The 25,416-nt window shown below is 37.8% G+C and overlaps 1 protein-coding gene across 2 annotated transcripts in view; it reads left to right on the plus strand.

Annotated features, from left to right (window-relative positions):
* The window catches only part of LIN52 (lin-52 DREAM MuvB core complex component), a 118,409-nt gene that overhangs the window by 2,098 nt on the left and 90,895 nt on the right, over positions 1 to 25,416 (plus strand). For both annotated transcript variants that reach the window (XR_011970688.1, XM_072624911.1), the window contains exons 2-4: positions 6,174 to 6,248; positions 6,684 to 6,721; positions 9,179 to 9,245. Coding sequence is in view for 1 of the 2 variants with exons in the window: in XM_072624911.1 (XP_072481012.1) it covers positions 6,174 to 6,248; positions 6,684 to 6,721; positions 9,179 to 9,245 (180 nt within the window). In the remaining variant the exon portion in view is untranslated. The remainder of the gene's footprint in view (positions 1 to 6,173; positions 6,249 to 6,683; positions 6,722 to 9,178; positions 9,246 to 25,416) is intronic.

The following is a 25,416-nucleotide window of genomic DNA, read 5'->3' on the forward strand; positions in this document are numbered from 1 at the left end:
CTAGGGATAAGGGGATAGACTATGCAAAGGTGCAGAGGCAGGAGATCAAATACCATTTATGAGGAATAGCAAGTAGGCTAAGCCAGCTGGAACCAGGTTGTAAAATGCTGAACAGAGGTGTTTCATCTTTATCCTCAAGGCAAATGGGGAGCCACTGTACTTTTGAGCAGTGGCATGACATAGACCAATGTCTTAGGAATATAAATTTGTCAGCATTATGGAAGATTCATTGGAGAGGAGAGAAATAAGAGATAGGGAGACAAATTGGGAAGCTGTTGCAGTAGTCCAGGCAAGTGATGACAAGCAAGCTTGCACTGGGGTAGTTAGGATGTGAAGAAAAAGAGAGAATGGATATGAGAGGTTTTTATTGTTGTCCTTCAGTTGTGTCTGACTCTTTGTGACCCCATTTGTGATTTTCTTGGCCAAGATGGTGCTTTGCCATTTTTTTCTTCAATTCATTTTACAGATGAGGAAATTGAGACAAACAGGGATAAGTGTCTTGCCCAGGGTGTTACAGCCAGGAAGTGTTTGAAGCCAGATTTAAACTCAAGAAGACTCATCTTCCTGACTCTAGGCCTGGCACTCTATTTACTGTGCTAGGAGACAGGTTAAAGAGGTAGAATCCACAAGAATTAACTACTGCTTGAATGTGACTGAATATGAAGAGTTTAGGATTACTCTGAGGTTGCAGTTGAGGATGACTCTGGGTGATTAGAAGAGTGGAGTTCTTTTTTTTTTTTTCCTGAGCATATCAGTTTAATTGCTTCCTTTAATAAGCATCCTTAATTGCCCAACAATTTGGTACCATTTACTTTCCTCAACTTTGGCATGGAACCCCAACTCCAAGGGGAGACAGGCTTTTATACATTAAAAACAATCTTATGAGACCAATTAATTAAAAGAAAATTAACCATGATACAAAATTAGGTAATCTGATTTCTATTTAGAGGAAGGATGTTGGGAGGGGAAAGCAAATAGGTGCAATTCTCTGAAATCAGAAAAAAGTATCCCACTCTTCCCAAGTTGTCTATAAACAATCAAAGGAACATGGAAACAATACCTGATTGATCAGGGCAGGGCCAGTTTTCAAATAAGGCATATTATTTGCTCCAGGCATGGAGCATGCTCCAGATGCATAATTGTGAGAAAACTCCTTGCATTACTCTTTGGATTAGACTGGATATCTGGTCAGCATGACCACGGGCCTTAGTTAAGGGTCTCCAAGCAGCACGTAGAGGTTGTCCAACGCAAGGCTAGGTTCAAAGAATGCAGCAAAGTCCCCTCCAAATTCCCACGATGAATAAAGTTTTCTCACAAGACAGAAACTAGATTAGACCCACAATTGAATAGAAAGGGAATTGAGCTAGCTCCAGAATTGAGTCAAAGATGGAGTAAGTGTGGTTCACTCAATTCCCACTACCACTTGGTGTTTTAATTCCCTCAGTTCCCCCACATCATTTCCCTGTTAGGAGGGAACAACATTTTAATTCCTCTGGAATTGGTTGATCAGTGCAATCATTGATAAGAGTTCCTAAGTCTTTCAAAATTGTTTTTACAATGTTGTTAATTAAAATATTTTTTTAAAATTAATTTATTTAACTTTTAACATTCATTTTCACAAAATTTGGGGTTCCAAATTTTCTCGCCATTTGTCCCCTCCCCCACCCCAAAACACTGAGCATTCTAATTGCCCCTATCATCAATCTTCCCTCTCTTCTATCATCCCTCCCTTCCCTTGTCCCCATCTTCTCTTTTGTCCTGTAGGGCCAGATAACTTTCTATACCCCTTTACCTGTATTTCTTATTTCCTGGAAGCAAGAACAGTACTTGACAGTTGTTCCTAAAACTTTGAGTTCCAACTTCTCTTCCTCCCTCCCTCCCCACCCATTCCCTTTGGGAAGGCAAGCAATTCAATGTAGGCCATATCTGTGTAGTTTTGCAAATGACTTCCATAATAGTCGTGTTGTGTAAGACTAACTATATTTCCCTCCATCCTATCCTGTCCCCCATTACTTCTATTCTCTTTTGATCCTGTCCCTCCCCATGAGTGTTGACCTCAAATTGCTCCCTCCTCCCCATGCCCTCCCTTCCATCATCCCCCCCACCCTGCTTATCCCCTTCTCCCCTACTTTCCTGTATCATAAGATAGGTTTTCATACCAAAATGAGTGTGCATTTTATTCCTTCCTTAAGTGGAATGTGATGAGAGTAAACTTCATGTTTTTCTCTCACCTCCCCTCTTTATCCCTCCACTAAAAAGTCTTTTGCTTGCCTCTTTTATGAGAGATAATTTGCCCCATTCCATTTCTCCCTTTCTCCTCCCAGTATATCTCTCTCACTGCTTGATTTCATTTTTTTAAGATATGATCCCATCCTCTTCAATTCACTCTGTGACTGTCTCTATGTGTGTGTGCACATGTGCGTGTGCATGTGTGTGTGTGTAATCCCACCCAGTACCCAGGTACTGAAAAGTTTCAAGAGTTACAAATATTGTCTTTCCATGTAGGAATGTAAACAGTTCAACTTTAGTAAGTCCCTTATGACTTCTCTTTGCTGTTTACCTTTTCATGCTTCTCTTCATTCTTGTGTTTGAAAGTCAAATTTTCTTTTCAGCTCTGGTCTTTTCATCAAGAATGCTTGAAAGTCCTCTATTTCATTGAAAGACCAATTTTTCCCCTGAAGTATTATACTCAGTTTTGCTGGGTAGGTGATTCTTGGTTTTAGTCCTAGTTCCTTTGACTCTGGAATATCCTATTCCATGCCCTTCAATCCCTTAATGTAGAAGCTGCTAGATCTTGTGTTATCCTGATTGTATTTCCACAATACTTAAATTGTTTCTTTCTAGCTGCTTGCAATATTTTCTCCTTGACCAGGAAACTCTGGATTTTGGCCACAATATTCCTAGGAGTTTCTCTTTTTGGATCTCTTTCAGGTGGTGATCTGTGGATTCCTTGGATACTTATTTTGCCCTCTGGTTCTAGAATATCAGTGCAGTTTTCCTTGATAATTTCATGAAAGATGATGTCTAGGCTCTTTTTTTGATCATGGCTTTCAGGTAGTCCCATAATTTTAAAATTGTCTCTCCTGGATCTATTTTCCAATGAGATATTTCACATTATCTTCCATTTTTTCATTCTTTTGGTTTTGTTTTGTGATTTCTTGGTTTCTCATAAAGTCATTAGCCTCCATCTGTTCCATTCTGATTTTGAAAGAACTATTTTCTTCAGTGAGCTTTTGAACCTCCTTTTCCATTTGGCTAATTCTGCTTTTGAAAGCATTCTTCTCCTCATTGGCTTTTTGAACCTCTTTTTTGCCAATTGAGTTAGCCTATTTTTCAAGGTGTTATTTTCTTCAGCATTTTTTTGGGTCTCCTTTAGCAAGGTGTTGACCTGCTTTTCATGCTTTTCTTTCATCTTTCTCATTTCTCTTCCCAGTTTTTCTTCCACCTCTCTAACTTGATTTTCAAAATCCTTTTTGAGCTCTTCCATGGCCTGAGCCCATGGTATATTTATTTTGGATGTGTGGGATACAGAAGCCTTGACTTCTGTGTCTTTCCCTTATGGTAAGCATTGTTCTTCCTCATCAGAAAGGAAGGGAGGAAATGCCTGTTCACCAGGAAAGTAACCTTCTATAGTCTTGTTTCTTTTCCCTTTTCTGGGCATTTTCCCAGCCAATGACTTGCCTTCTGAATATTCTCTTCACACCCACTTTGCCTCCAGATCCTCCCAGCCAGTGCTTGGGGTCTGAGATTCAAATGCTGCTTCCCAGCGTCAGGGCTTTGGGCGGGGGCGGGGCTGCTTTTCAGTGTGAGATTAAGTTTAGGTGCTCAGGTGGGATGGGGCCACGGGACTCAGTTCTCTCAGGGGGTTTATCCAGAGACCTTCAACAATGGATCCGAGATCCTGTCTGCCGCAGCCCCCACTGCTGCCTCCCAAGGGGCCCTGAGCCACGAGGACACCCCACTTCCCTGTCAGCTACCCAAAAAGACTCTCTCACCGACCCTTGTCACCTGTGGGTAGAGGGACCTGCACGGCTGCTGGAGATTCTGTCCCTGAAGCCTGCTTGGATCTGCTCCTCTTGGTGCCACACGGCCAAGGCAGGGCTGGGCTCTGCTCTGGGTCCCGTGCCCGGTGGACCTTTTGCGTCAGGTTTTCAGGGCTCTCTGGAACAGAAATCTCATCTGCTCTGTTGTTTTGTGGCCTCTGCTGCTCCAGAATTTGTTGGGAGTTCTTCTTTGCAGATATTTTATGGGCTGTGGGTTCGGAGCTAGCATATGTGTATCTTTCTACTCCGCCATCTTTGGAGTTGTTCTGAACAGAAATCTGGAAACTAGGAGGAATGTTGTGTTTAGTTGAAAAGATGAGCTCTGTTTTGGACCTGTTGGGTTTGAGATGCTTGTAGTACATCCAGGTGATGATGTTGAGTAGGCGCACATGTGGGACAGGAGCACAGGGAAGATAGAATGACTAAATACTTAGTTTGGGGATCTATTCTTTACTTTGATCTTTGCTCAAGTCCTTATTATTCCTTTTTAATCTTATTTAATACTGGATTGAAATTTATATCTTAATCTTCCTGAAGTTTCTGCTGTAAATGTTGTTCTTAATTCTGTAGTTCAATTGTCTTCAATGCTAAGAATATAGGTAACTTAAACTGAAAATCCTGAGTATCTTGCTGTTAAAACTGTATACTGCTACATAAGTTTTACACTCACAGAACTTGGATTTTCCAAAATTATGTTCTTAGATTTTGTTTCTCGCAGTATTTTTTGTCAGACTTTGTCACCTAACCAAAAAGTGAAATTCTACCGTCTCTCTATGTTCACTAAACTTCCAGTCTTGATTTAAAAAGTTCATTCAAATTAATAATTTCATTCGCTTAACTCAGCCTTATCCTCTCTGCCTTAGTTTAAAAAAAAACAAAACCAGTTGCCATCTGTTTTTTATATCATTTATTTTTGAATGTACTCCTCCCTGTTTCCTCTATCCAGAGAACCGTCTCTTCTAACAAACATCAACAAAAGATGAAAAGAGAAGAAAAAAAGCATTATTAGCATAACTATAATAGTATCTGTCCTACGTATAGTTTCCTACCTCTACACTGAAGATTTTCTCTGAGGCCAACCTTGGTCATTGTCCTCTGTGCTCTATTCCTTTTGTTTTGTTTTATTTTGTTCTTTCTCTTTCCAGTATTGTAGTATTATAGATTGTTTTCTTGGTTGGACTTTTTTCACTTCACATTGGTCCCAGTTTGTCTTTCTGTGCTTCTGGATTTTTCCTATTTGTCTTTAAAGGACACTAATTATCCATTACATGTACCATAATTTGTTTAGCTGTTCCTGAGTTGCTGAATATCCACTTTGTTTCCAGTTCATTGCCCCCGGAAGTGCTGTTGTAAACATTTTGGTGTATATTGGACCTTTCTATGTGACCTCTTTGACATATGTATTCCAGTAGTATGATCTCAGAGTCAAAGAGTTTGGACATTTTTGGCATTTTAGTGTGATACCATATTGTTTTCCAGAATGGTTAGACATATTCACAGTTCCACCAGAGGCCCATTATTGTTCCCAGACCCTCTCGAAATTGAGCCATTTCCTTCTTTTGTTATCTCTGTCAGTTTGGGTGTGTGGTGAAGTTGTTTTAATTTGCATTTTTAATGATAGTTTAGAACAATTTATCAGATGATGGTCAATCGTATTCAGTTCTTTTGAGAAGTGTTCATATCCTTTGACCTCTTATCCATTGCACAATGCCTCTCTTAGTTTTTAAGGCTAAATTAAGTACTATCAAATACTATCAGTTCATTCAACTTTTATCTGAATTAAGCTATACTTCATCCTAAACTTAGTTCATTAGTCTCTAAAGAATTAAGTTATGTTTTTTCCTAAACCGTCCAACAATCATGCTTTCTGAAAGTCTACTTTTAGTGTTTCATCTATCCAGTTTTAAAACCCAGTTGAAAAAAATGTTTGTTGTCTTTAGTGTTAAATTGTGATGAGGTTTTGTTTGCAAAGGAAGTTGTAGGAATTCAGGTTGTACCATCTCTAATTCAACCCAAGCCATTATTCTTAGGTGTGGAGGTCCACTGCTGTGATATGGTCTGTTTCTTAAAATGGAAAGATCACAAATGTGGCTTATGTCTGACTGTATATGCCTGGATGTGTTATTCTAGGGACCGACCTGGAAGCATCATTGCTGAGTTTTGAAAAACTTGATCGAGCCTCACCAGACCTCTGGCCTGAACAATGTAAGTTGTTTCTTTTTTGTCAGATGATACTTGAAAGATCATTGTTATTTTGAGAGAGGCTTTGAAAATGAACTCATAGGAAAGTCATTTAACTTTTCTGGGCCTTAGTTTCCTTATTTATAAAATGAGCAGGGGTTGGACTAGATGATCTTAGAGCATGTTTATTGTGTACACACACACACACACATACACAATCGTGTTTGTGTAGTTGTATGTACATACATGGACATATATATTTACATTTATATATTTATACACATACATACGTATATAGGCACGCACATGGAGAGGGAGAGGGGAAAAATATCCAGAAAGAGCAATTTTTTGTTTTGGCATTTAGTTTTGAAATTTTAGCTAATGTGGGATGAAGCATTGTGTTTTAAGTTGAAGGTGGTGCTAGGCTGAATGGAATTATAAAAATCTTTCTCCTTTCAGTACCAGGTGTAGCTGAATTTGCAGCTTCCTTCAAAAGTGTAAGTAAGCTCTTAACTTTGGTAGTAAAATTTTATCTGTATAATATTTGTTTCAGAATTTATAGAATTTATCTGTAGAGTATTTGTTCGTATAACTGAGGTGTACCTGATTTTAACTCTTATAACTTCAATACCTTCCAAGTAGTGCATTTGTGGATATTGGGAAATTTTTTTGCTCTGTTTCTTTTAAGATTGGTTTCATCCATAGCAGTCTTTTTCTGTTTCTTCCTTTTTTACAGTGCTTCTGCAGGTAGAGAGTCAGTGTGGCATAGAGAGCTAACCTTAAAGTCACGAAGACCTAGCTTTAAGTCTTTTTTTAAATATAGACTTGGTAGTCTATATTACTTACTTTCACAGTGCCCTAAGCACAGCTCTAAGACTGCAGAGTTTCAGAGAAGGTACCACCAGCCTGCATTAGAGGAAATTTCTTCTCATCAATGAAATCATAAAGTACAGTTCCCATCCTTTCTTGGGTATAGATATATAAACTAAAAGAAGTACCGTAGGCTGTTAAAGAGGTCAAAATGCCTGCATTACTTCAATGGTTCTTTTGTATTATAGTGCTTTATAGTACATTGGTAAGAATATTGTCTGTGGAATCAGCGGACTAGGGTTCAGACTGATACTTTAATCTTTGTGGCTTTGGGCAAATCCCTTCTTCTTACTGGTCTGAAGATTATACCAGATGGCTTAGTGGCACTGTTCGACTCTAAATCTCTGATTCTGTGAGTACCAGCTGATAATTCTGTTTACTGTTTGGACAAGGAATCTCAAAATTCCTTAGACTTATCAAATTCACATATTGGAAAAAGGAACTATATCTTGCAACCCCTTCTGTTTTTAAAGACATTGCTCAGAAGTCCTAATTAAAGATAATCTTGTAAAAGTGGATGTCACCTTAGTCATGAGAAGCTTAAGAAAGTGGAGTAATATGCGAATAAGTCTGAGTCAAGACTAGCATTAGAAAATCGAATAAATTTTTTTTTTTCCTCACTTTTCTTTCCCCTCCCTTATTTCAAACGTCTTGGCTCTGGGCAGAAATGGTAAAGATTTTATGTCTCTCTTTTGGTGTACTCTGCCTTTGAAAGGTAATCTTCTCTGGAAATTCTTTTCCTCACTTTCAGTTCTTTTATCTGATGGGTAGAAAAGATAGATTTAGTATTAGCTCACACAGACCAATAGAAAAACAGGAACAAACAGTATTTCTATTACTATCCTGTTTGTACAAGTAAGGGAAAATATATTTGTCAGCAAATTATATCTTAGATAAAGTCTTTGGTTTCCGCTAATATCAGAATAAAGTTTGGAGGGAAGATTTTTATTACTTGCTTCTTTAACTTCATTCTTTTTTGTCCCAACTGTGATTGTAAAAAGACTTGGATAGGTTCATATGCTGCGCTGGGATTCTCACATTCCATTCTTGAGGGCATTTTACTATAGTGGTTACTTATCTTTTTTCTTCTCAGTAAAGCATCAGAAGGTCTCAGAAAGGGAATCTGTCTGTTAATGCCACTGTATAGAGTTAAAAGAGGCTACTGGGAAGCCAAATTTTGCCTCTATTTATAGCCAGAAGGGATTATTGGGAAGTTTTGAGGCTTGTCTTTATACTTGTGGCTTTAGGATCATATGAGGGAGCATTTGATTAGAGGGTGTTTGAGGGAAGAGTTCTACATGAAGGATGTATTATCTCCCATACAAATAGTGGATGGAGGTACTTGGTATAAGACCAGATTTGAGTTAATTAATTTATTTAGACTTATGTAATTTGTATCTGATGCAGTGGTAATTGAGGTTTTTTGCCTTCTATCATTTTTATACATGTAAAATGTTTATTAGCTAGATAGTTATCACCTTGTATCACGTTACTCTTTTGTTATTTATACAGAATGTTTACTTTAAATTAATAAAAATGCTGAGGTTCCTTCATATCTCATGCAAATGAAGAAAGTAAACTGAAATCCTCTTTTTCATAGACAGTTGTGAATTGTTTCTAAAGTTGTAGAATACAAATTGATGATTATTCAGTTCTTCCTGTTCCCCTAAAAGTTCAGGATTCTCTGATATTGGTATATTCTGTAAATCTTCAGCTCTGTTAAAGAATAATATTTGCTGAGCTCTTCATAGAACTCAGGGTAGGACTTGGCTTCTGCTGACAAGGCTTAACTGGGGCAGGACTCTTATCTTCAGTTCAACCTTTTCCACACTGGTTTATCCTTAAACTGACAGCCTGTTTTAAAGGTAAACAGTCCTATTTTGTATGGTAGGTAATTTTATCCAAGCAAAGGATAGTTTTTCAGTTTGCTTCTTTAAAGTTAGTTCTACCAGCATTTTTCCAGCCATAATTTAGCTTATATTTATTTAGTATATAAGCCACGTTTATTTTGTTGTGAAAGAATAGATCCTTTTCTGTTGTCTGTGAGCCCTCATTTTAATCTATATATTCTTGTTTTCTGGCAGCCCATCACTAGCTCTCCACCCAAATGGATGGCTGAATTAGAACATGATGATATTGATATGCTAAAAGGTAAGAAATGATGATAATTTATAGACTTCAGATCAAGATTCTCAACAGTATGGCCCCATTCTGTCTTCCTAGGCTTATTTCCTACTTTTCTCCTATATGAACCCTCAGACTAGTCCTCTGAATATAGTTTACGCTTTCCTTCCTCTGGATTTTTGCCCATATTATATTTCCCTGGCTTAAAATGTTCTCTCGCTTTGTCTCTACCTATTTAAATCCTTTCAGGACCCAACTCAAAAAAATTCTTCATGGTTTATTGTGGAGGACTGTGATGCTCACTGACCACACCAAATGGAAGGGATTTCTCCCTCCTTGAACTTGGATGATACTATTATTCTTTATTACTCATTTAGTTTTATTACACACTTTTTATGTGTGCACTATAACTGTTAGAAAATTAGATTGTAGGCTTTTCAAATGCAGGAGCTGATATTTTGTATCCCTTCCCAAGCCTTGCACATAGGTGGTCAGTACATATTTGTTGGTTGTGATTGTTTGAGTCCCAAGGAATGGAAATTTCAGTTAGAAAATTTTAACCAAGCCAGATCTTTTTATTATTCATGTCTTCGCCTTGGTGATTCTTTTGGCAATAAACATTCCATGGTTGTTAGGAAATCCTAGACTAAAGTTGAAGTATAAACCTGAGATAGAGAAAAAAAATCTGCTTTTTAAGAACTGAACTTTTTAAAGGGAGTGGACAATACAATTTTTCTAGCATAGTGGAAAGAGCACTAGACTTGAACTCAAACTTGGGTTCAGATTTGCCATTTATTAGGTATAGGACCTTGCAAGTCACTTCATCTTTGAACCTCAGATTCCTCACATGCAAAATAGGGGTAGTGATGATACTACTGACTTACTCTACAGGGTTGTTGTGAGAAAAGTGCTTAGTGCTTGACACTAAATAATCATAAATTACGACTGCTGTTATTGTTAGTATTTCGACCTATGTCAAATTTGGATAGTTATTTTGGAAGGCTTAATGGGGGAAATAAAGCATTTTTAACTGTCTGATTGCCAAAACAATTTGTTCCTGTGGTTAAAATATTTAAATGCAAAATGTTTCACTTTTTCTTTTCTTTGGAATCGCAGAGTCTAAAGGATAACTTAGACTGATATTTGCAAATAGACATTTGCTTAATTTCTTCTGGTGTGTTTGGGTCTTTCATTACAAACATTAATTATACTTATGATTATACATATTAAGAGTCAAAGTCTAGCTCTGATGCCTTACAATGGCATGAGTGTGTGGGGGAATTAAAGGCTTTGTCACCAGAGTGCATATCTGGGAGGTTCTTCTATGCTGGAAAAACATTGAGTAGAGTCTTAGCAACAGATTGTTTACTTTCTGACAACCAGCTCTACTTAATATAGAAAATGAATCATCAATAGGCTGACCACTTGGTGATGAATTCTTTGGCTGTGGTAGTCTATGAAGCAAAGTGATATACTAAATGGCCTGAGTCTAGTGCTGTCCATTTCTGATTGTGCAATGCTGTAGGCAGAGTGACTGAAGAAAGGGTCAAGGGGGCTGAGAATCACATGAGTTCTTATCCTTCTACAAACATTAAGTTAGTTATTAATACACTTAATTTGAGATCTGTTTGCAATGACTAGTGAGTGGACCTACTAAGAGAAGAACAGAGTTGCTTCTGTCTTAATATTTATGCTGTAAGTAAAGCCAGAACAGAAGACTGCTAAATGTTGCTAAATAAAAGGATCATTCATAGGCATTGCTTGGCAAGTCAAATAAAAAAGTTGGTTGTGTTGGTTCAATCGTATATCCATGGGCAGTAAGAAGCCTCATTCCCTATGCCATTTGGCCATCTTATGTTTGGAACCAGGGTCACACAGTTTGTATCAGAGGTAGGACTAGAATCCACACCTTCACAGTCAGCTTTCTAATCCACTCTACCATACTGCCTCTCATTCTCATGATAAATATCTACAAAAAGATTATGATGAAAAGAAATCAAAAGAGCTAAACCTGCTTCTCCACATGGAAAAAATGAAATAATTAAAGAATACCCGTTGACCAAATCATGAAGTTCCATTGAATGGCCAACTCCACATAACTGGTCCATCAGTACATATATCTTAGAGACTTAAACAGACACTGCAGATGAACAGTGAAGCAGACCTAGAGTTGAGCAGGAGGACAGTAGGTTGATTTTTGTGTAGTGTCCCTCTTCCCCACGTTCCTCCAACTTCTCCTTGAAACAAAGGCCTATTTTTAACACCACTATTCTTCTGATAATGATATATGACTGCAAACCATTGACTGCTATCTTCTGAGAAGATTTAGTGCCAATAACAGGACAAGAAGGATTGGTGTGAACAAGTTGCATGGTCTAGAAAGAATTGTGCAGGGAAGGCAACACAAATGACTTCATCAGAGTAGAATGGATGAGGAGGAAAAGAGATCCTGGTCATGGCAGAAAGAAAGAATGGAGAGCCATGAACTCCTTTGGTATCCCTGCAGTCTTAAGGGATCTACTGGAAGGTCCCCCAGAATATTGGCAGGGTCTCCTATGGAGAATTTATGAGAAGACAGGGAACAGAGTCTCTCCTACAGGATGAAAAGTTATGGCTGGGTTGCTGTCTGCATTGTTGAAGAGAGTCCGTTGAAGTACAACAAGCATTTATGAGCCAAATTAATCTGTGACTTGAACCTGATAGAAACAAGATCAGGTGTAAAGGTGATCTGAAAGAGAAGCTTACCTTTTTACTTACTCATGAGAACATTTTTTAAAAGCATTGCCTTTTTTCTACTTAATTGTTTCTTAAATTTTTCATAGTACTTAGATTTAGGAAGTGTAAGGTTAATGTAAGGTTAATGGTGGGTGGAGGGAAGAATTAAAGATCTTCCCCACCCATAAATGGGCCGCTCACTAAGGGATGCTTGATTAGGGGAGGCCCACACCTTTTGTTAATTTTCTAATGAGGCACTAGTTTTCTAGGGTGGTGATGCACTCTGGCTTTGAAAAATGTACAAATACTCTGAGGTGAGGTTTTACTTTGAGTCCTTGCTGTTACACATGCTGAAAGTAAAGACCCAAAGGATCTTGACAGGCTAGAGGATTTGGCTAATTTGTTAAAATAAAATTCTGTGGGAATATATGTAAAGTCTTACAATTGGTTTCAAAAACATCATCTCACGTGTAAGATGGGGGAGGCATGGTTAGATAGATAGTAATTGTTCTGAAAAAAAATAGATTTAGTAGGCTGCAAGCTCAGTAGTATGATATGACAGCTACAAAAGCTCACGTCAAATGAGAACATTTACAGCATTTTGCCCACCTTAAAACATTATATAAATGCTATGATGATGATGGGCTACATTAAGGAGGGACTTGGCTTCCAAGAATGAGGGAGTGATAATCCTCCTGCAGTCTGTCCTTTTCTCACTTTATTGGAGTTTTGTGTTCCAGACCACCTAGTTTAAGAAGGACATCAACAAGCTGCATAGTGTCTAGACAAGGTCGTCCAGGCTGGTGAAGGGTCTGAGTTCATGCCATACTAAGATCAGTTCTAGTAACTATGGAGAAGAGAAGACTGAGGCACATAATATAGCTATCTTAAGGTATTTGATGCAGGGCAGCTAGGGGGCCCACTGGATACAGCATCTGGCTGACCGTTGGGGAAGACCAGAGTTTAAATCTGGCCTCAGACATTTACTATCTATGTGATCCTGGCCAAGTCACTTAACCCTATCTCCTCCCATTTCCTTATCTGTAAAATGAACTGGAGAAGGAAATGGCAAACCACTCCATTGCCAAGAAACCCCCCCCCCCCAAATGGAGTCATGAAGAGTAGAAAATGACTGAAATGACTGAACTACAACAACAACGAAGTATTTGAAGAGCTTTCATAAAGAGAAGGGCCTAAGCTGATTCTGCCCCAGAGGGCAGAACCAAGCAGGAACAGAGGTACATGTTGCAAAGAAGCCAGTGTAGGTCAGATGCCAAGAAGAACCTCACAATTTGAACGGTGCAAAACTTGAGTCAGTTGTTTAGAGAGGTGGTGGATTTCTTCTTTTAGGAGGACTTCAAGCAGAGGCTATACTAATTCTAGTAGGGTATATTATGCTGGGGATTCCTGTGGGGTGTGGGTTGATCTAGAACTGTTACTGAGGCCCCTTCCCACTCTCAGATTCTGTGATTCTGGAGTTTAAAGTCAAGTCTTCCTTACTCAAAGTTTGTCTTTCTATCCACTATGCCTAACTAAGTTGGGAAATTTTCTAATGGAGATTATTTGCTTTGTCATTGGAGGCATCACTGAGTAATTAGGATTATGTACTTTCTCCAGAGGCCCATAGCAGTGCTTTCTTAGGGCATAATAGGAACACTCTTCTTTTTTCTTTAATTTTTTTTTTTAATTTTTAATGTTCTACAGTCATTACCATAAAACTTAGATTTTTTTCTCCCCACCCTCTTCCCTACCCCTCCCCAACCCCTTCCCTCCCCACGATGGCCTACAATTCTATATAGGATCTACACATACTTTCCTGTTGAATACGTTTTCACTATAGTCATGCTGTGTAGACTAACTTAAAACAAATGGAAGAAATCATATAACAAATCAAAACATAATATACACACACACACAAAAATGATCTGTATTCTGCGAATGAATTCCATATTTCTTTCTCTTGAGTGTGGAAGGCATTTTGCCTTAGAAGACTATTGGGAATTTTTTTTTTAAGTTCTTGTGTTGTTACAAAGTTCCAAGTCTACCAGAAATAACTCTTGCACACTGTGGTCGTTGCTGTGCACAAAGTTCTCCTGGTTTTGCTCCTTTCGCTCAGCATCAGATCATATAAGTCCCTCCAGGCCTCTCTGAAGTTTTCTTGTTCATCATTTCTTATGGCGCAATAATACTCAATTACATTCATATACCACAATTTATTCAGCCATTCCCCAATTGATGGGCATCCCCTTGATTTCCAGTTTTTGGCAACCACAAAGAATGCTGCTATAAATATTTTTGTACATGTGGGACCTTTTCCCATTTTTATGATCTCTTGGGGATACAGTCCTAGAAGCGATATTGCTGGGTCAAAGGGTATGCACATTTTTGTAGCCCCTTGGGCATAGTTCCATACTGCTCTGAAGAATGGTTGGATGAGCTCACAGCTCCGCCAGCAATGAACTAGTGTTCCAGCTCTCCCACATCTTCTCCAACATTTATCATTTTCCTGTTCTGTCATGTTAGCCAATCTGATAGGTGTGATTTGTTACCTCAGAGTTGCTTTGATTTGCATCTCTCTAATCAAAAGTGATTTAGAGCATTTTTTCATGTGATTATAGATATCTTTAATTTCTTTCTCTGAAAATTGCCTGTTCTTGTCCTTTGACCATTTATCAATTGGGGAATGACTTGTATTGTTGTACATTTGAGTCAGTTCTCTGTATATTCTAGAAATGAGGACTTTATCCCCGAGATTAGCTGTAAAAATTCTTTCCCAATTTACTACATCCCTCCGAATTTTGGTTGCATTGGGTTTGGTTGTGCAAAACTTTTCAGTTTAATGTAATCAAACTTATCCATCTTTCATTTCATAATGCTTTCTATCTCTTCTTTAGTCAAAAATTCTTGCCTTTTCCATAAATCTGATAAATACACTATTCCTTGCTCCTCCAGTTTGTCCATGGTATCATTCTTTATACTTAGATCGTGTACCCATTTGGACTTTATGCCTGTGTATGGTGTCAGGCATGGGTCTCTGCCTAGTTTCCACCACACTGTTATCCAGTTTTCCCAGCAATTTTTGTCAAACAGTGAGTTCTTATCCCAGAAGCTGGGGTCCTTGGGTTTATCAAACAGGAGGTTGCTGTATTCCTTGCCTACTGTGCCTTGAGTGCCTAGTCTATTGAACTTGTCTACCCTTCTGTTTCTTAGCCAGTACCAAGTGGTTTTGATAGCCAGTACCAAGTGCTGCTTTATAATACAATTTGAGATCCGGTAGCGCTAGGCCACCTTCCCTAGCATTTCTTTTCATTAGTCCCTTTGATATTCTGGACCTTTTGTTCTTCCAGATGAATTTTGATATTATTTTATCCAGCTCTAGAAAATAACTATCTGATAGTTTAATTGTTATGGCACTAAATAAGTAAATTAATTTAGGCAGAATTGTCATTTTTATTATATTAGCTAGGCCTACCCATGAGCAACTGATGTTTTTCCACTTATTTGGATCCAACTTTATTTGTGCAAAAAGTGTCTTGTAATTGTGTTCATATAGTCTCTGGGTTTGTTTTGGCAGGTAAACTCCCAAGTATTTTATAGTGTCTACCCTAGCTTTAAATGGGATTTCTCTTTCTATCTCTTGCTGTTGGACTTTGTTGCTAATATATAGGAATACAGAAGATTTGTGCAGTTTTATTTTGTAACCTGCAACTTTGCTAAAGTTCTTTATTATTTCAAGTAGTTTTTTACTTGAGTCTCCGGGCTTCTCTAAGTATATCATCATATCATCTGCAAAGAGTGATAACTTAGTTTCTTCTTTGCCTATTCTTATTCCTTCAATTTCTTTATCTTGTCTAATTGCTACAGCTAACATTTCTAGTACCATATGGAATAAGAGTGGTGATAATGGACATCCTTGTTTCACCCCTGATCTTATTGGAAATGCATGTAGCTTATCTCCATTGGATATAGGTAGATACTGCTTATTATTTCATGGAAAGTTCCCTTTATTCCTGTGTTCTCCAGTGTTTTTAATAGGAATGGGTGTTGGATTTTGTTGAAAGCTTTTTCTGCATCTATTGAGATAATCATGTGGGTTTTGTTAGTTTTGTTGTTATGATCGATAATGCTAATCGTTTTCCTAATATTGAACCAGCCCTGCATTCCTGGTATGAATCCTACCTGATCATAATGTATTATTCTCATGATAAGATGTTGTATTCATTTTGCTAAAATCTTATTTAAAATTTTTGCATCTATATTCATTAGAGAAATTGGTCTATAATTTTCTTTCTGTTTTGTCTCTTCCTGGTTTAGGTTATCAAAACCATATTTGTATTATAGAAAGAATTTGGGAGGACTCCTTCTTCCCCAATATTCAAAAAAGTCTATATAGTACTGGAATTAACTGTTCTTGAAATGTTTGATAGAATTTACTTGTAAATCCATCTGTCCCTGGAGATTTTTTCCTAGGGAATTCATTGATGGCTTGTTCAATTTCTTTTTCTGAGATGGGGTTGTTTAAGTATTCAACTTCCTCTTCTGTTAATCTGGGCAATTTGTATTTTTTAAAATACTCATCTGCCTCATTTAGATTATTGAATTTGTGGGCATAAAGTTGTTCAAAGTAATTTCTAATTATTGTTTTAATTTCCTCCTCATTGGAGGTGAGTTCACCCCTTTCATTTCTAGTATTAGTAATTTGATTTTCTTCTTTCTTTTTTTTAATCAAATTGACCAAAGGTTTATCCATTTTATTAGTTTCTTCATAAAACCAACTATTGGTTTTACTTATTAATTCAATAGTTTTCTTAATTTCAATTTTATTAATCTTTCCTTTGGTTTTCAGTATTTCTAATTTGGTATTTACTTGGGGATTTTCAGTTTGTTCTTTTTCTAGCTTTTTTCAGCTGCATGCCCAAGTCATTGATCTCCTCTTTCTCTACTTTATTTATGTAGGCATTCAAAGATATAAAACTTCCCCTAGGAACTGCTTTTGCAGTATCCCATAAAATGTGGTAGGTTGTCTCATTATTGTCATTCTCTTGAATGAAGTTGTTGATTGTTTCTGTGATTTCTTCTTTAACCCACTCCTTCTTTAGGATTAGATTGTTTAGTTTCCAATTGATTTTTGGTTTATCTTTCCATGGTCTTTTATTACATATAACTTTTATTGCATTATGATCTGAGAAGGATGCATTGATTATCTCTGCCTTTCTGCCCTGGATTGTGAGATTTTTATGTCCTAGTACATAGTCAGTTTTTGTAAATGTGCCATGTACTGCTGAGAAAAAGGTATATTCCTTTGTATTCCCATTCAATTTTCTCCAGAGATCTATCATATCTACCTTATTCAGAGTTTTATTTACCTCCTTAGCCTCTTTCTTGTTTATTTTGAGGTTAGATTTTTCGAGTTCAGAGAGGGGGAGGTTGAAAAACTAGTATAGTTTTGCTGTCTATTTCTTTCTTCAAGTCCCCTAACCTCTCCTCTAAGAATTTGGATGCTGTACTGCCTTTTAGCAGTTTCCATCCTTATCTCTTTTGATTAGATCTATTTCTGCTTTTGCTTTGTCTGAGATTAGGACTGCTACTCCTGCTATACACCTTCAGCTGAAGCACAATATATTCTGCTCCAACCTTTGATACCCTGCGTGTATCTCTCCCCCCCCCCCCCCCCCCGCCCCGTTTCATATGTGTTTCTTGTAAACAACATATTGTTGGATTATGGCTTTATATTTATATTTATACATTTTATAGATAGATCCATATCTGTCCATCTCCATTTTGTGGGAGAGTTCATTCCATTCACCTTCACAGTTATGATTATAATATGTGTATTTCCCTCCATCCTCTTTCCCACCATTTGTGCTTTTAGCTCTCCCGTCTCCCTTTCCCTCCTCAATCATTTTCACTTTTCGCCACTACCTCCTGCAGTCTTCCCTTCCTTTTTTTAGCCCCCCCCCTCCCTTTTACTCCCCTTTACCCTTACTGCTTCTTCTCTCCCTTTTAGCTTCCCTCTCCTTTCTTCCCCATTCCCCTCCTATAGAGCTAGTTAGGATTATATACTTAAGTTTATTATTCCCAAATGAGATTCCCTCTCTGTAGGGGACGGCCTGCGTCCCTACACGGCTGGGTGATGTGGTGAAGAGAGACACGGGAGGTGGAAGAAGAAAGACCAACTCCGTTTATTAATCTGAGGGTCCCGGTATTTTTAGAGAGAAAATGCAAGCCTACATGACATTCTGCTTGTCTCCTGCCCTAGTGATTTAATCAGTCTTACCTTAAAGACTTAGAGCCTAGAGGGCATCTATTTTACATATCTCTTGTTTTCTGTAATTCTCTTGTCTCAGGGAGACCACAACATCTGGGGGGCATGGAGAGCCATTGGGGATGATAATGAGCACAGTCTCAAAGAACAGTTTCCTGGAAGGTCTATCCTGATCATGTCCACTGCTCTCCACTCTGGCCCTCAACAATTCCCCCTTTCTTTTGTTGTAACTGGAGATAAGGTACTTGGGTTTGAAAACCTTATGTGAGAGAGAAGGCACCTATGAATAGGTGACCATATAGAGAAAGAAATGGATCGATATGAGCCTATAGAACAGGGATGCAAAGGGATTTGTATTAGCAACATAATCTCAAATCATGCTTGCAGCTTCCTGGGGGTCAGGATTTCCCTTGGAGAGATCTATAAATCATGTATGGTGGTATTATAATGGACAGGAGTAACACAAATGGAAATGAATAATCTTGTTTCAAAAACATCAACTTTGTTTCTCACCACAATACTTTGCCTTAAAGTATCCATTAAATTGTATATACGGATAGACCAATTGATACAGAGGAAGCCAATGCTGCCACAAAATTTATAATGCCTAAAATAATGCAACTTATACATCTTTTCCGTCTTAACATTCTGTCTGTTAACATTAAGTTATTAGAAGTTTGATCAGATACAGATAGCAGCCTTTACTTTTGATAGGCATTAAAGCAAACCTGGGACACATAATTACAGATATTATGCTAGTGTTAGCTATATGAAAACCAGTGTATTCAATGATAGTACAATTAAAACATGTTATTTCCTGATCATAAAAGCAAAAATTCTATCTATATCAATTTGTTTCCCAAAAACCTTAGACCCATAATTACCATAATTACCTCCTCTATCTTCCCTCCCCATTTCACCACCGTAACCCAAGGTGGATTATGTACAAAAAGTCCTTCTGTCTTCCTCTCAATCAGTTTCTTCTGCTGCAGTGGTCATCTGGAGAGTACCCAGAAGCAGAATGAGTGTCTTCATTGTCCTGTCAGTCCGACGACAGGTCCGTTGTGGTCTTGGCCTTTTTTCTTTCCGCTTTTCCTCGAACCTTATCTTCTCCAATGTATGGCAGAGGTTGGATGTTTCCTGCCGGCATCCAGATTGTTTCTTGACCATTTCCTGTGGAAATACAAGCATACCCTCGCCCCCACGTTAACACAGGGCCTGTCTTTGTGTTGTTCCATTTCGCCTCCACTTTTTTCCAGTCAGTGTCTTTTGCTTTTCAAAACTGTTTTTGAGCAGTCATAAGCCTCTCTCTGTCTGCTGTCAGGTATACAACACCATGTCAACTCTTCTTATTCTTTTGCCTTCTTCTTCCCCTTTCTTTTGTTTTTGGAGGAGAGTTTTTATGTCACCATAGTGACGTTCTACAGTGGCCTGACTAGTAGGATTATATGACATGCCAGTTCTATGCTGTATTCTGTATGACAGACAGAACTTAGTAAAGGCTTGACTAGTATAAGCTGAACCATAATCTGTTTTTATATATTTGTGAAATACCTAGAGTTGCAAAACACCTTAGGTGTTTTGTTAGATGATCACAAATTTTGTTGATTCCCCAGTCAGTGGGATGGCAATAGTATAACCTGAATATGTGTCTATAGTTACATGAAAGTATTTATTCCTTCCAAACTCTGGGACATGTGTGCCATCCATTTGCCATAATTCAAGAGGATTGCATCCTCGAGGATTGATAGATGTATTTGATGGAGCTGGCAAAAATGGAATGCAATGTGGACAAGACTTTACTACAGTGCTTCTTGCTTGCTCTCTAGTAATATGAAATTGCCTGCGAACCATGGAAGCTGACTGATGAAATTGGTTGTAGGAATGCTGTGCTTCTAAAACTGTCAGTGTGAGCAAGCTATCTGCTTGTCTAGTTCCCTCTAAAGTAGGCCCTGGCAGTTGGGTATGGGATGGGACCCAAGATCTTTTGGGGTAAGGGATGAGGGTCTCAGCTTCTGAAATTGTTTTCTGCTGAGATTGGATGTAGAGCTGTCCCTGCCTCGATGGGTCCTGTTCAAGAGATACATAGCCTGAGCAGTTATCTGGAAGTTGATGGCTTGCACTCTGGAAAAGACAAACCTGGCTTGGAGGTTAGACAAAAACCAAACAAGGCACAAAAGGAGTATAAATAAAAGACAATTTCCCTGGCATAACAGACAAAGAAAGGCCAGGCTAGGCCAAGGGCAACAGATTTGAATATGAAAGGCTAGATTAAGTGGGAAGATTCAGGAAGACCAGGCTACAAATTTGAGTGTGAAAAGTCAAGTTAAGTGGTAAGATTACCATAGACAAGATAGCTCAGAAGTTATCACTCTTCACTAGCATAACTGTATTGTTTTAAACAAAAGAGATTTCAGACTTGAACCTTACAACTGAATAGATGTACATCATTGTTTCACAGGCTAATTTCTCCTTCTCTGATTACATTTACTCTGGAAGAAAACCTTTTAGAAATTAAGTTGTTATTAAGTTCAAACACTAATTTTAACTTTTGCTTAGGCCATGGAATGACTACAAATTCAGATTAAAAGAGCAAGATCTTTTCTGCTTTATAGATCATTACATATTAATTTATCAATACGTTGTCTTGAAAATGAAAATTTAGGCTTTACAAGAGATTGTTTTAAAATATTTCTTCTAAAAGTGTTTTCTTTTGTTTTAAAACAGTTTAAAATTTGTCCTGATGTTAACAGTCACTATTCTTTTATAAAGAAAATAGTTGAAAACCTTTAAAATGATAGTTTTCTTTTTACTTTGAAATAAAAATAAACCTTTAAAATTAAAATCCATTAAAGCTTAGTTGGTATGAAAATGTCCTTAAGTGATGCCCAAAGTATTACAACAAACAAAATTCTTAATTATCACAGAATTCCTAGATAACACAAAATGCTTTAGTCAAAAAGGTGCAATGTATACTCTCACATTGATAACAGTAAGAGACTGATTACAGAAAAATACTACTGCTTATAAAATTCTTTTAAACAATGGGGACATCTTAGGTGAGTCTTAAGTAGTTCACTTAGATTGCTGAACATGTTCTAATTTCAGATAAAAATAATATTAGATTTCCCAGTAAGATTACACAAAAGGGGTTGGTCACTTACTATTGATCACAGAAATTTGCTATAGAAAGAGAAAGCAGGGACATAGCAAATATGACAGGATAAAACATCCTTGACTTGGTTTGAATTCAGATAAGAGTAAAATTCTCCAATTATGTAATATGTGTTTCGTAGCCAGACTCAGGAATAGTCAGGTGGGAAATATTCCCTTTGAGTAGCTTGTGGTATTTCTCTCAGATACTGATTGCAAACCACCACACCTACATTCGAACTCAGAACAAAAATATTTATGGTCTCAAATGTCTTTCACTTTGAACAGCAAAATTCACTCATCAGGTCAGAGCCAGATAGTCATTTCCATTCTCATGGAGTTGCAGTAAGCAATAAAGATTTACCAGGACTCATATGCATAAGGGAATTCCATTAAGATCTTTCCTTTTCAATTTTAAAACTTATCCAGATGTAAAAGCCAATTGCCAAAAATCCTCTCCATATATTACAACTTCTGAGCAAGTTCTGTTCATTGTTTATAATTTGCATAAGCCAATCAAGTTTCTTTCTTAGGGCTGATGACTGCACCTACAGGAATGGTTTCCTAGGGACCTTAGCAATTTTACAAAATAAAGGAGATTGGTACCACACCCATGCCTGCCAACCCCCACGCATATAGGAGGTCTGTTCTGAATGGGCAGATCTAAATAAAGTTTTCATTCAATTCTTTTCTTTCTACATACAGTAACCAATTAACAATTTTAGGTTTAGCATTAAAACAGTAACTCCAAATAACTTTTTAGCCAAATTGTTTTAACTGAAACTTCTTTAACAGGCAAAGGTGAAAATACCTGGTTTTCTAAATGACAATTACAAAAACCAAAATATTTTAAGACAAGGTTAGCAGGACTGATAAAATTTTAAAATAACATAGCTGGTTTTACACAATTTTCCCAACATCTTTTAGTTTCAACAAAATTCAGATTAGAAATTGGTTTCTCTAACACTGTTTTTGGATTGCAGGGGTTGCTCAATTTTTACAATAAAGACTATAACACTTTAGAAGCACGACTAACACAAATAGTGAAACTTAGGTGTCATTAATTACATTTCCAGACTATCACATATAAATATTATTAATGGAAGACTGGGCTTACTAAATGTAGGGGCTGGTTGGCTTGTGATCTCATACTGCTGTGACCTAACCCCCACCCTCGGGGAAGGTAAATTAAATTCCATACTATTCTTTAGCATTCTCTTCCCTTGATCTAATCTGGAATGATAAGAGTTACAGTTCTCTGTAGTCCTAGCTGGATAGTGAGTTGGGACTGCAGGGCAAAAAAAATCTTAATGGTTCTAACCTTTAATCAATTTTACTTCTGTGTCCACTCTTAAGAACTTCTTTGAAAGAGAGGGCTTTTGAATCTATCAGCTGAAGTGAGGGAGACTTCTGGACAACTATCCAGCGGTGCCAAGTTCCCCCTGTTCTAATGGAGAGTTCAAAAGCTTTATCTCTGCTGGGGTGTCTTTTTCAGATCTATGCATTTTTTCAAATTTGCCTTAGTGCCAAATAATATAACAAATTCTGATCTGTTTTAAACATCTAATTAGGAGTGACATGTTTCACTTAAAATATGACCAGAATTAACTACTTTTTGGTTATTTCCCATTATACAAAAACTTCTCTTTTAGGTGAGGCATGAGATAATTAAATACTACTCAGCCTGCCAATCTGATGAGGGAAAAAGTTTCCCTGATTTCTTCTTATCTTTCTCCACCTTCCCAACCTGGCCAGGGTTAGAAGGTAGAAAGAAGAGAGAATTTTACCAACAACTTTCCAAAACTTTTATGCTTTCCTTAAAACTGCACATACATTTTTTCTTTATACCTTATCTGAAACTGCCTTTAGCAATGTAAGATTAGTTTCTCTCTTTCTCCCATACTCCTCCCTGATGTTGCAGTCATCACAGAGAAGGGATGAGGGGGAAGGAAAGAGATTAACACACAAACACACTCACACACAACATAGAGACAGAATACATATACAGACAATAAGAAAGAATTCAAAAAACCGAGAAAAGATTGTCAGAAATCCTCTGCACAAATTAGACCTATGGCTTGATTTCTTTTACTTTGTTCTAAACGTACTTTGTGAAATTCAAATTTCCACATTAAGTAATCTTCAAGAGTGGTTTTATCTAAATTACACCAATCAGTGAGGCATAGGGCTGTCTGAGAAATGCTTTCTAGAAGAGACTGAATGTAAAGATTACGTGGTCCATAATTGATTGCCCCTTGTAGTAATTCCTTTAAAACTTTAAAATCCAAAGGGGTGAATTCTCTTGCAACTCCTCCTGGGTTAATGGGATGTGGGGTTTCTGGAGGAGTATAGAATGGCAATGGTTCTGTGGGAGCCGAAGGTTAAAGGGGTGCTGAGGCTTCCTCTGACCAGGAATCCACCTTTTCTCCCCCATCTGCCTCTACCTGAGTGTTTCTGCCCTTAAAAAGTATCCGACTTATTGTTTACCTCTTATGAACAGAATCTGCCTTTTGATTCTGTAAGCACAGTAAGCTCTCCCCGTAAGCCTGTTTACTGTGCTTGTGTGAACCTCAGACAAAGTGAAATGCCCCCGCAGGGGTTCTTTGAGGCTTCCCCTTACCTTGGTTGCCTTGTCACAATTCGGAGCTCCTTTCCAGGGGGCCACTATCACCGAAAGACAAGTCCCTTTCCTGGATCATGTCCTTGTTCGGGCGCCAGATGTAGCAGACAGCCTGCGTCCCCACATGGCTCAGTGATGTGGTGAAGAAGAAAGACCAATTACATTTATTGATCTGAGGGTCCGGGTATTTTTAGAGAGAAACTGCAAGCCTACATGACATTCTGCTTGTCTCCTGCCCTAGTAATTTAATCAGTCTTACCTTAAAGACTGTGAGCCTAGAGGGCATCTATTTTACATATCTCTTGTTTTCTGTAATTCTCTTGTCTCAGGGAGAGAGCAATATCTGGGGGGCATGGAGAGCCATTGGGGATGATAATGAGCACAGTCTTAAAGAACAGTTTCCCCGGAAGGTCTATCCTGATCTTGTCAGCTGCACTCCACCCTGGCCCTCAACACCTCTCAAACAATGCTCATCTCCTTCCCCTCTTTCCCTCTACTATAATTTTGTACTTCTTCCTGTGATGTAATTTACCATTTTCTGCTTCCTCCTTTTCACACCTCCTGTTACAGTCCCTTCTCGTACTTAAATCATATTTTAAAGTAAATCATCATTTACTTTATACCTGTTCCCTCTATGTATATCCCTTTTATATTTCATAATAGATGCACAATTTTCAAGATTAGCAGGTATCATCTTCCCTTATAGGGAGGTAAACAGTTTGCCTGAATTGAGTAACAGGTTCCCACCCCCATTTACCTTTTTATGCCTCTCTTGAGACCTGCATTTGAAGATTGAATTTTCTATTAAGTTCTGGCATTTTTGTCAGGAAGGTCTGGAAATTCCTTATTTCACTGAATGACCATCTCCTTGCCTGAAATGTTATGCTGAACTTTGCTGGGTAGTTGATCCTTGGTTGTAGTTCCAACTCCTTTGCCTTATGGAATATTGGATTCCAATTCCATCAATCTTTTAATGTAGAAGCTGCAAGGTCCTGTATGATCCTGACTGTAACTCCTTGATATTTGAATGGTTTTTTTCTGACTGCCTGTAGTATTTTCTCCTTCACTTGATAGTTCTGGAATTTGGCAACTGTATTTCTTGAGGTTTTAAATTTGGGATCCCTTTTGGGAGGTGAATGGTGGATTCTTTCGATGACTATTTTGCCCTCTGGATCTAGCACTTCTGGGCAGTTTTCCTTGATGATTTCCTGGAAGATGTTGTCCAGACTCTTTTTTTCATTGTGGCTTTCTGGCAAGCCAATAATTCTTAAATTTTCTCTCCTGGATCTATTTTCCAGGTCAGTTGTTTTTCCAATTAGATATTTTACATTTTCTTCTGTCTTTTCATTCTTTAGATTTTGTTTGACTGATTCTTGCTGTCTCATAGAGTCATTAGTTTCTACTTGCCCAATTCTAATCTTTATCAAATTGTTTTCTTCAGTTAA

This window comes from Notamacropus eugenii, chromosome 7 (assembly GCF_028372415.1).
Source record: "Notamacropus eugenii isolate mMacEug1 chromosome 7, mMacEug1.pri_v2, whole genome shotgun sequence".
Classification (NCBI taxonomy): Eukaryota; Metazoa; Chordata; class Mammalia; order Diprotodontia; family Macropodidae; genus Notamacropus; species Notamacropus eugenii.